This window comes from Miniopterus schreibersii, assembly GCF_964146895.1.
Source record: "Miniopterus schreibersii genome assembly, chromosome: 17".
In the NCBI taxonomy this organism is placed as follows: Eukaryota; Metazoa; Chordata; class Mammalia; order Chiroptera; family Miniopteridae; genus Miniopterus; species Miniopterus schreibersii.
Window position 1 is genome coordinate 15,302,141 of NC_138117.1, and position 11,754 is coordinate 15,313,894.

The 11,754-nt window shown below is 46.1% G+C and overlaps 1 protein-coding gene across 1 annotated transcript; it reads left to right on the forward strand.

Annotated features, from left to right (window-relative positions):
- The first annotated feature begins 1,707 nt into the window (after positions 1-1,707).
- Positions 1,708-9,578, forward strand: CCN3 (cellular communication network factor 3). The gene is made up of 5 exons (XM_081116878.1): positions 1,708-1,922; positions 2,070-2,295; positions 3,384-3,638; positions 5,058-5,272; positions 8,069-9,578. Exons 1-5 carry the CDS (start codon positions 1,839-1,841, stop codon positions 8,363-8,365), a joined length of 1,077 nt encoding a protein of 358 aa, XP_080973004.1. The 5' UTR covers positions 1,708-1,838; the 3' UTR covers positions 8,366-9,578.
- Positions 9,579-11,754: the final 2,176 nt, after the last annotated feature.

The following is an 11,754-nucleotide window of genomic DNA, read 5'->3' on the forward strand; positions in this document are numbered from 1 at the left end:
GTGTCACCTTGAAGTTACATTTCTCCTCTCGGCCTCCCCCTTTCCAAGAAGAGTCATCCCGACCTCAATGCTGCCCATATTCTTGCCTCCCCATCAGCCACCTATATGTAGGTTTCCCAAAGCCAGCTTCCACCTCAAAGTAAATTAAGATGTTATCTTCCAAGAGCCCTCACCAGAGAATCCAACTGATTGGGTCAAGGGTGGGGCCTAGGAATCTACAGTCAAAAAAACAAAAGAAACCCCTGGTGGATCCTGTTGGGCAGTCAGGTGGATGCATCACCAGGCGCATGGCCCATGAAAGCCCGCCAGCTTGAAGAGTATGTCAGTAACCTAGACACGGCGCAAATTCACCGTTCAGTCTCTCGTCAAGCTTTGAGCGCTGCTCTGTCTGGTGCACCTGAAAGAAAGCAGGGTATTTGGAGGCTTGGAATGTTCCAAGCTGCTCAGAGAACTATCCTGAAGGGGCTTGAAATGACTTCATCACCAAGGTGGCAGGAATTTCAGGGGCAGCCCCGGCCCCTTACACAAGCTGCCTTTGGTTTAACTTCATAGTGGACACGGATGAAGTTGAGGCGATGTTTCCTTTGAAGTCTAGTATTACGTCACCCACCTGTATAACGTTTCTCATGAAGTGTCTTTTCAGTGTATCCTCAAAAGAGCCGGGCATGATTGTCCCAGAGGCAGGAGCAAAGCTGAAATACAGGGGAGCAAATTTGGGGTTTTTTTAATCCAACAGGCAACGTCACCTCTGGAGCAGTGAAAGTGCTCCCCTTCTCAGGAGAGATGAGGGGTGTTCGCAGCAGCCAGGCTCTGAAAGTGGGCGGCAGGTGGAAGGGACATGGGTGCGCTAAACAAAGCCAACACCTCCCTCCCTCCTTCCTGGATGGCTGAGGCTTTGACAGCGGCGGCCGAGCCTGCCTTTGACGCTCTCGAAGCCTCTCTAGTTTGAGGTGTGCTGTGCGGCAGCCACGGCCCAACAGGTGTTTCGGGGAAGAGCGTCTGTCTTTACCGCAAGCTCTTCTAGTTTCATTTTATCATCCCTGTCTTCTGTTTCTACCAAAACTGCAGAAACTGGAGGTCTGAGAGTCAGTGGGGCCTGGAAGGAGTAGTCAAATGAACTTTGCCATTTGGCCAATAACATCCCCATCCAAACATTGCTGATTTATTTTATTTTGTTTTTCTGGGACCCCCTAACCCCCTCTACACACACATACTTTCTTTCCCCTTCCCCCCCTTTCTCCCGCCCCCCCTCCCGACACACGCAAAGATGCCCTAAAGGGTGACAAACTTGCGCGTGCTTCCCTTATGAGTAAATCCCCGGGCCTCTGGCCAGCCCCCGCCCCCCATGGCCCCAAGTTCAGACCCCCCTTTAGGAGAGCCCCACTCTGCAGCCCCGCTCGGCCGGCGGAGACGCGCGGCGGGGCGAGGCGGGCGCGGTCCCGGGGAGGCAGGGCGGCTTCCTGGAGGAAGCGGGCGCCTCCTTCCCACGCGCCCGCCGAGCGAGCCCGGGGCCGCCGGGGTCCACCCACCCCTCCCGGCGCTCGGGGACCGGCCGGTCGCCACGCACAGGCGCTCGCAGGCCCGGGGCCGCGCCCCGAGGAGAGCGCACCCGGGGCCAATTGCCATGGCAACCCCGGGCTCAGTCCACGCCCCACCCCGCCGCCGCCCCCCGCCTCCCCGCCGCAGCCAACCGGCGCGGGCGCTCCCGGGAGCGCGCTATAAAGCCGCGCGGGCGGCGCCGCGGCGGGGAGGCGATCCCGGAGCTGCGGGGCGCGAGCGGAGCCAATCCCCGGCGCAGGAAGCCTGGTTCTGCAACCGCGGGAGGAAAAAGCCTGAGCATGCGGAGCGTGCAGAGCGTGAGCCCCCGCCTGCCCCGGCAGTGCCTCTGCCTGGCCGCCCTGCTCCTCCCGCTCCTGGGGCGGGTAAGTGGCGCACCCCTTAGGTGTCCCTGGTTCCTTTACCTTCCTGGGCGGCCCGGGCGGGGTCCCCGCCTTGCACCGGTCCTGCTGAGACAGGTTTCTCCCTCTCGTTTCGCCCACCCTACCTAACCCCCCACCCCCACCCCCCAGGTCTCTGCGACTCAACGCTGCCCCAAACCATGCCCGGCCCAGTGCCCCACGACGCCGCCGACCTGCCCCCCCGGGGTGAAAGCCGTGCTGGACGACTGCTCCTGCTGCCTGGTGTGCGCCCGCCAGCGCGGTGACAGCTGCTCCGAGATGGAGCCGTGCGAGGAGAGCCGCGGCCTCTTCTGCGACCGCAGAGCCGACCCCAGCGCCCGAACTGGCATCTGCATGGGTAATCCTGCCCCTCCGCCCCGGGCCTCTGCTCCCAGGCTGGCTGGAGCTGCGCCCTCCTTCCTCTCCCCTCCCTCCCGCTTCCCAGAAGGTGATTCGCAAATAATACCAGGAGTGAGGCTGCCGCCGGCGGTGGGTATGGAGCACTGACTGTGCGCCAGGCCGGGGCTGGGGCAGGGCCAGGGGGCTGGGGGAGCTCCCGGAGCCAGAGGTGAGAAACCCTCAGCCGCTTGCCTCCCAGAGAAGACAAGAGATAGACGGGAGCAGAGCAGAGTTAAGGGCCAGTGAGGTCATTTCCTTTGGACATTTCCAGGGGGACGCTTTGGGGTGATGGAAGCTGGGGCTTACTCACTGGCTCACAGCTCCCCCGACTGCAGCCCCGCAGGTTTGTTTTCACACCTGTAATTGTCCTATTTGAGCCAAAGCCGCCCCTAGTCTTCTGGGACGACTATGTCAGCCCGTCTGGGCTGTGAATAAAGTAAAGCGCGGGCAGTCAGCCAGTGCAGGCTGGTGAAACTTAATTAATTGGGCATCAGTTTTCCACGTGGTGCACCATTGAGTTGGAAGCTGGCTCTGCCTCCCTGGATTAGGGGCTTGGAATAGCCTTTTACTTTCTTCTCCCAGCTCGTAATGATTTGTGGGTGTGTGCTGGAATGCCAAGGAATTCTAACTCTGCCCAATTTGACCAGTTAACCTATTTGGAGAGCATGAGTGCTTTTTTTTCCCCTTTCTCTTTTTAATTCTAAGATGCTGGATTAGGAGACTCTAAGGAGTTTCTTGCAAAATAACTTTAGCATTGGGAACATGGCTGTGGGACCTTGGGAGTGTCATTTCTCAACTCCACACCTCTTTCCTCATTCATAAAATGATCGGCAGGACTGGATGGTCTTGAAGGTTCCTTCTTGCTCCGGGAGTCCTCCAGGAGGACATCTCTCTACTAGAGATGGATCAGAAACCGGACTCAACTAGAAAATGAACAACGTGGGCTTTGGAACATGTGCTGCAAATCTTACGTAGCTTCCTCAAGACATTGTGATTGTGTTTGTCTCTCTCCCTTCCCCTCTCTGCCCTGCTTCCCCAATATTCTAGCGATAGAGGGAGATAACTGCGTGTTCGATGGGGTCATTTACCAAAGTGGAGAGACCTTTCAGCCCAGCTGCAAATACCAGTGCACCTGCCAAGACGGGCAGATTGGCTGCGTGCCTCGCTGTAACGAGGACCTGCTACTACCCCAACCTGACTGCCCGGTTCCAAGAAAAGTTGAAGTGCCCGGGGAGTGCTGTGAAAAGTGGATCTGTGATTCAAATGACACGGAGGCATTAGGGGACGTGCATGCCCTTCCAGGTGAGAAACTCTGGGTACCTGAAGGTGACCACAGCACAGGATACATGTGGGCAGAAGCATGAGTGTCCTTTTGGATTTGCAATGAGAAACTGGCCTCCGTTTCTGGCCATTCAGCGGTGGATTCCAGATTTCCCACTAAAAACAACACATCATGGGTTTGAGTGCTAGCCAAGGGAGTGCAGTGTGCACAGGTTCTCCTAAAGAGAACCTGCCGGATTCAGTGGTTCTTTTCAGCAGTGGGACTGATTTTGTCTTATTGCATGACTACTCTTTATATTTTAGTCCATCCCACTTGACTTTATTCATATTACAAAGATACAAGCAAAAAAAATCACTCTTTCTTTTGTGGATTCTGCATATTACCTGTGCACTCTGAAGACCAGCCTCCCTAAAGAATGCTACTCACCACTGGACAGGTGTCACAGAGAAATGCCACCTTTCCAGATGCTGTAGGAAGGGTCAAGTGACACTTCAGGATCTCTGTTTTGCTTTTCTTTTTGTTCCATCTTATGAAGGAAATAGTTTGGGGTGGGGAGGGAAACTCAAGAGCCAGTAAAGAATATTTTAGAAGCCATTAATCAGCCAGATTATATATATGGTGGTATGCAGAGGTTTTCTGCAGGTCAGAAATTGTTAGCCATGCTTTACAGATAGGAAGCTGCCATGTTGAAGAGGTGTGCCCCCAAGTCAGGATATGAAGTGTTAAGAGAGAATTTTTTGTGATCAAAGTCCAGTTGACTATATCCCACAACCCAAACCACCAGTCCCACCTCTCTAAGGCAAAGTATTGCTTTCATCACTGTTTAAGTTGGTTGGTTCTACTTACTCATCCAATCAAAGTTTTATCATGATCTTTTTTCTGTACAAAATCACATTGAAAACACTGTAGTTTAAAGAATGGTTTTTGACGCTAAACTGTCCTATATTCTTAAAATTCCTACACTTCTTAAAAACAGGTTATCTTAAACTTTTTTTTTCTTTTAATCCTCATAAAAGGATTTTTTAAATTGATTTTAGAGAGAGGAAGGGACAGAGAGAGAGGGAGAGAAACATTAATGTGAGAGAGAAACATCAATCGGTTGCCTGCTGTACGCGCCCCAAGCAGGGATCAAACCCGTAACCTTTTGGTGTGCGGGGTGACGCTCCAACCAACTGAGCCACCCGACCAGGGCCCTTCGCTTCTTGAAGACAAGTTAAACAGTCATTCCACAGAGATTTCCTGAAGGCCTACCATGTGCCAGGCACTGTGCAACCTGTCAGGGAGCTATAAATACAGCGATCCATTCTGTCCCGAGAACACCTGAGTTGTAGGAGGTACAGAGTTGGCTGAGACCTTCTTTCTAACGATGATGGACAGGACCACTTTGCAATCCCCACGTTTTACTGACCCTGGTTGTCTTTTTTTTGTATTTATCATAGCCTACAGGGTAGAAACCACTCTAGGAGTTTCAGTCTCTGACTCAAGTATCAACTGCATTGAACAGACCACAGAGTGGAGCGCATGTTCCAAGAGCTGCGGCATGGGCTTCTCCACCCAGGTCACCAACAGGAACCCACAGTGCGAGATGGTCAAGCGGACTCGCCTCTGTATGGTGCGGCCCTGTGAACAGGAGCACAGGCAACCAGCAGATAAGGTAGGAGCCCGGAGGTGGCCTCCCATTACAGAGGCGCCGGGGCTTTAGAAAAATCACTGCGACACTAGTTGACTAGAGGTCAGCTCTAGCTGGGAGTTAACTCCAGAGTAAAGGCAGAGAGGTTCCCAAAGTGAGTGAGTTTACCTTCTTTTATTTTCTCTTTAATGTATTGAAATATCCCAAGCAACTCACAACAGGCTCACGGGTAAAGAGGGAGGAGCTGGAAGATTATCATTAAGTCCCTTGTTGAGAAGGGTATGGCAGATCTCTTTCCATTCCTGGAAAAAAACTGGCCACTCAATTACCAAGCATAGTTGATTTTAGAGAGATCATGTCTGACCTCAGTCTCCTTCACCCCTTGGGTTCAGTCTGTAGTAAGGAACGGAGTAGGAATTATATCTGCCTTATTTACCCCTCAGTCCCCAATATCCTGCCTGGTCCATAGTGTGTGCTCGATAAAACATTGTTGATGAAGAAATGAATGGCTGTCTGGGAATTATTTTCAGTATTTTAAAAAGCTTAGTGGGACTAGTTCATTTGCCAGCATAAGGCTCTATATGCCAAATAAAATAGCACATTTCTTTCCTTTTTCGCTTGTATTACATCAACTCAGTGTGTTAACGCCGAGTACAAGGCATGCAGATCTGGAGCTTGGACTGGGTCCTGATGACATCACAGGCCTTGTTACCAGAACCGCAGATAAATGCAGTACCAAAAAATTAAACCATTCTATGGACCTTTGTACAAACCTGAGGCCAAAATAAAACCATCCCTAGCAATGAAAGATTTACATATCTCTGGAGCCAGCCAGCCTGGCTTTCAATCCTGGCTTCCCACACGAACTAGCCATGGGATCTTAGGCAATTTACTTAACCTCTAAGCCTCAGTTCCTTCCCCCATATAATAGGGTCATTGACAGTACTTACCTCAAAGGTGTCATGACGATTAAATAGAATGAATTTGCAAAGCGCTAGGCATAGATTACTCTGTTAACATTAGGCATCATTACTGAAAATTTCCATTTATTGCTAAAATAAGTTTCTAGTAGCTGCATTCATTATGTGGCTGCTGAGCTCTGTGACTTTTTGAGGTCCATCTTAACTTTATGTTTCTTTCACCAATTTAGAAAGAACACCTAGGAACACCTTATCCCTAAAATTATATGCACCTCCCTACACATAAGGCAATTCTAACATACATGTAACATGGCCATGCAAGTTCACCCACAAAGCAGTCTCTCTTTGTCTCTGTTTCTCTCTCTCTCTCTTACACACATACAAACATCCATACACATACACACACATACATATATACACACACACACAAAGGGATGTTGCTGCCCTTGTGCTTTTTTATGGCTGTTGGCAAGAATATATGCTAAATATTAAATATGAAAACGGAAAAAACAAGAAGCCCTTACATATTGTCAAAGACACAATAACTTCTTTATTAAATAAGGTTATTCCATGGCATGCCTCTAAAATTTTGCTCTTTTTTATTGTTTCTTTAGCCAAAACATATATATTTTCTTGCACCTAGTTTCCTATTGGGAGATATCCTATTTAAAATATTTTTATGGTATATAGATTTCATAAAGATTCTAGAAATTCATCTAGAATTTAGGAAAACACTAGCATCGTAATTATTACTTCCTTGTTGAGAGATTCTTAAATGTGAGGCAGTGCTTCTCAGAGTGTGGTCCTCAGCCAGCAGCAGCATCTAAGAACTTGGTAAGGGCGCAAATTCCCGGGGCCCCATCAGACCTACGGAGTCGGAAACTCTGGGTGTGAGACCCAACAGTGTCAGGCTGCTTTCGCAAAGCTCCGACGGCTTTCATGCACACTGCTTCCAGTTTGAGAGCCCCTGATCTCAGAGGCTTCCACATCTCCTCGGCCCACAAGCTGCCATCTGTGCCCAGGAAGACAAGAGCAGCGGGGAACCGTGGCAAGTTAGTAGGTGAAGAAATCTAAGTGGGAAATAAGCATATTGTCAGTTCCTTGCTGAAGTATCAACACCGGGGTTGCTCATCAACGATTACTAGTGGAATGTTCCATAAACTGTCCACTTACTTTGCCTTCATGAAAAATAGCCTGCAGTAGAAGGAATGGGCATTGCATCGGACAAGTTCAACAACTAGATGTTTTCTGACCACTCTAGCCCTTTGAGATTTCATTTCTTTATCTATAAATCTTGGGCAATTGTTCTTTACATTAACAGCTGTTATGTATGAATAAATGCTGTTGAGAAGGTTAACATGAGTTAATGTTTGAAAAATATTTGAAACGTTAGTAAGCTTGCAATGATGCCAGATTTGTTCTCTCACTTTATGACACCTAAGAATGCGTTTATCTATAAGCAACACCAAACCCTGTTATAGTGGCTTAAAAATATAGGTTCCTTTATCATACATACACTTTTACCCTCAAGTTTGCCATCAAGATCAAAAGATGACTGTGCAAGATTAGGCATGGTTTCCACAGTCTAGGCAGGGAGGAAAGTGAACATAGGAAGCAATAAAGAACTGAATCTGTCTGAAGGCAAAGGATTTCCCAGAATCCCTTGGCTTATGTATCATCCGCCAGAACTTTGTCACAAGGCTGTCCTGAGCTCCCAGATATTCTGGGGAAGCAAATGCTTTTAGCTGACCACATTGCCTAAACAAAATTAATGTTCTGTTAGCAAAGAATAAAGAGCAATGGATATTGGGTAGGCAACTAGCAAGTTAATCCACACTCCTAACTGGTCCCTGGGAGGAACAGTGGCTATCCACGCATCACTCCCTTTCTTTTTTCTTAGAAAGGGAAAAAGTGTCTCCGCACCACGAAGGCCCTCAAAGCCATCCACCTGCAGTTCAAGAACTGCACGAGCCTGCACACCTACAGGCCCAGGTACTGCGGAGTCTGCAGCGATGGCCGGTGCTGCACCCCCCACAACACCAAAACCATCCAGGTGGAGTTCCAGTGCGCCCCAGGGCAGATCATCAAGAAACCAGTGATGTTCATCGGGACCTGCACCTGTCACAACAACTGTCCTCACAACAACGAGGCTTTCCTCCAAGAGTTAAAGCCGAACACCAGCAGAGGGAAAATGTAATGGGTCCCTGGAGAAGCCACCTACAGAGGCAAGCCATAGCTACTGCGTGACCCACCTTCAAAAGAATATAAGAAAAATGCCGAGAATTATGATTTCACCTGAGTCCTATGTATTTTCTGTGGTCATATGAGGTCAGTTCTAGCTGTCTTTTTTTTTAATGGAAGATATGATTATCTATAAACTTGGAATCAAGGTAAGCTCAGGATAGTGCTTAGGGATGACTTACTGTTCTATGGTGTTTATTGCAAATGAAAATTTCTATAAATTTAAGAAATCAGATATAGGTTTTACTGTGTAGACTGCATCACATTACACTCATCTTCTTTTGTTATATATTAGTGCAATTTCAAAAAAATGTCCCTGTAATGAATGACACAGGGAAGTCCAGCATCATACTGACCATGCCATACAAATATTTCACCATATATTGAGGTTTGACTTGAAGGGTCTCTGCTGAGCTCTTTTTGAGTAGCTCAGCTCTGAACTTCCATGTCAAAGATCCAAGATCCAAGGAAACACAGAGCTCTTCAACTTGAAATCCAGAGTCTATTCGTTTTTTGTTTAGTTGTATCCTAGGAAACGAGCTGTATCTACAGTAATACAATGTTACAGTTAATTAAGTGGGCTGGTGTCATAAACTTGCACCATTTCAGAAAAATTGACTCCTTTCCAATAGAAAGAAGCCGAACAGAAAACTCCTCCCAATACAGAGGTGATGATGACTGGACCCTACCAGCTGCCATACATTTGTGTTGAGCTGGGGCTCATAGTGTTTTAAATCAGAAGTAACAGAGCTTGTCTGCAGAGATCCTCTCATCTCATTGATGAGTAAACTGAGGCCAAAAGTACCAGATTATAACCTTTGATGACTCAAATGTGTTTGTAGTGAAATTTTAAAACAGAAGAACAAAGCCAACATAAGTGGGAAGGCATAGTAACAAATTTTATGGGAGTTTAGAATTTATTATAGACCTGTCCATAACTTATCCTTGGGCCCTAATTATGCAAACTCACAAACAAGATAAGTGTGTATACATACTTGTATCTAATTTGTCAGGCTATAAGATAGGCTGCAAACTTAAATGTATGCATTCTCCTAATGTCACCAGATGTGTTCAACTTTTCTCCCTTAAAGTATTTATATAAATATAAATTATACATTTTTAAAATATTCTTTTTACTTGTCAGCACTAAATAAACATGATCTTATCAATGTGTGACTTCGCTATTACTTTGTGCTTTTAAGTTGTTTATTGGAAACATAAGTATAAATAAAATTAAAATGTACAAATTAAATCAGACACTAAGCATAGTAACCACTGAAAGCAAAGTGGATATATTTAGATGAAGTTACAACTTCTTACCATGAAGGAAACAAAGGATACCTCTTCCTGAGTTAGGTGTTTTCTACTGCCAAGGCTTCAAATGTTCTCCACAATGTTTACACAAACCAACAACTCAAGCCCTGATATTTTTTTCTGGACAATCTGCTAGACACTTCTGCATATTAGAAATTGAACTTCTTGCCCTGGTGGGTGTGGCTCAGTTGAGCGTCACTCCGTGTACTGAAAGGTCGCCGGTTCAGTTCCCTGTCAGGGCACATGCCGGGGTTGCAGGCTCGATCCCCAGTAGGGGGCATGTAGGAGGCAGCTGATCAGTGTTATCCTCTTACTGATGTTTCTCTCTCTCCCTCTCCCTTTCTCTCTCACTAAATTCAATAATTTAAAATATATATATTTTTAAAAATAGAACTTCTTGTTGGGCCAATCAAATCTCACCCCTCTGGCTTCTTTCACTCAGTTAAAGGGCTCTCCATTCTCCTAATTTCCCAGCTTAACCACCGACATTATTTTGATCAGTCTGATCTTGCTGTGTGGCCAAAAAAGCATGTTTCCAGTGGCAATGCAGAGCACTGAGGTGAGCAGGGCTGCCATCGGGGCAGTGTGAGAGTCAGAGTTAATATAAGCTTTATGGTTTACAGTTTATGGCTGATGCTGTGAATATATACTTATTCCTCCATAATTTTAAAAAAGCTCCCTCTTCCCAACTTCACTTCCCCTGTCTCAGCTTCCTTCCTGCACATCTGTTTAGCTAGTTCCTATTTGCCCTTTAAGATAGATTGGAAAGCTAATTGGACTTCAAAGGAAGTTATCAAGGGGGGCTCACGTGTACTGCATGCTTTGTGCTGAGAACTTGACCTTCATAATATGATTTATTTTGCATGACAGCCTTATGAAGTAGGCTTTCCTCCCCATATTACAGTTGAGAAAGCTTTTTAAAATTTAAAAATAAGTGGTTAAAAAAAACTGGTGGATCTAGAACCCAGAGCAAATTACTTTGGCTTCATCAAGCTACCGCATGGATTCATGCAAAGATTATATCTCTGCAAGGCTGTTCAACATTGTCAGCAACGGCACAATGGAAACCTCCAAAGGGCCAGAAATATAGATCGGCTAGATAAATTCCAGTACATCTATTATGAAAAAGAAAGAAACACCTTAAAATGAAAATGTCAGAAAGTACCCTCAAAAAGGTAAGAACTGTGAAAAGATCGATTTTGTTTTGTTCAAAGGTATCTATGAACATGAATGAAGAGAGAACTGCAACAAAATATTATTTGTGATTATGTCAAGTTGCTCTTATTTTTTTATTTTTTTGTGATTTTTTTTTTTCTTTTATTAACTTTAAAACTGAGAACATACTACCTTTATAACCAGGAAAAAAAAGTAAGGCTGAATTCACATATCTTTTCAAGCACAGTTCTCCTCACTCTTCTACCCACTCATGCTGAACTGGCTGCTCCTTCCAGCATCCAAAACACTTATTAATTCATTCCATTTTGTTCATTCAAAAAATGCTTGCTGACAGCTCTTGCGTGTCTTGTTTTAGGTCCTGAGAATGTAGCCACACAAAAAAATAAACAGTAAAATAAATGTCACCACTTCTCCTTGGAATTTACACTCTGTTGGCAAAGGCAGGCAAAAAGCAGTAAACAAAAAAAATCAAACAAGTATCAAATAGCGATAAATAAACTCTAGGAAGATCATTAAAACAGGGTGATCTAATAGAGAATTTCTGGGTAACTAATTTAGCTCAAGGTGGTCCAGGAGGTTCTTTCTGAAGATGTAACATTTCATCTTGGATCTGAAGGACCACCGTTAGGAGAAAGACTCTTCCAGGAGGCAACAGCAGTTAGTGAAAGAAAACAGTGTCTGGTATAAGCTCGGAGCTTCATTAAATAAAGATCTGTGTGCTGAAGCCACATGGGAGGGGCGCTGGGAGGGGGCTCGAACATGTAGGGCTTGCTTCCATATCACATTCTATATCATACTCCTCACACTATTTTACAATTGATTCTTATTTTTTTAGGATTTTTTATTGAGTTTTAG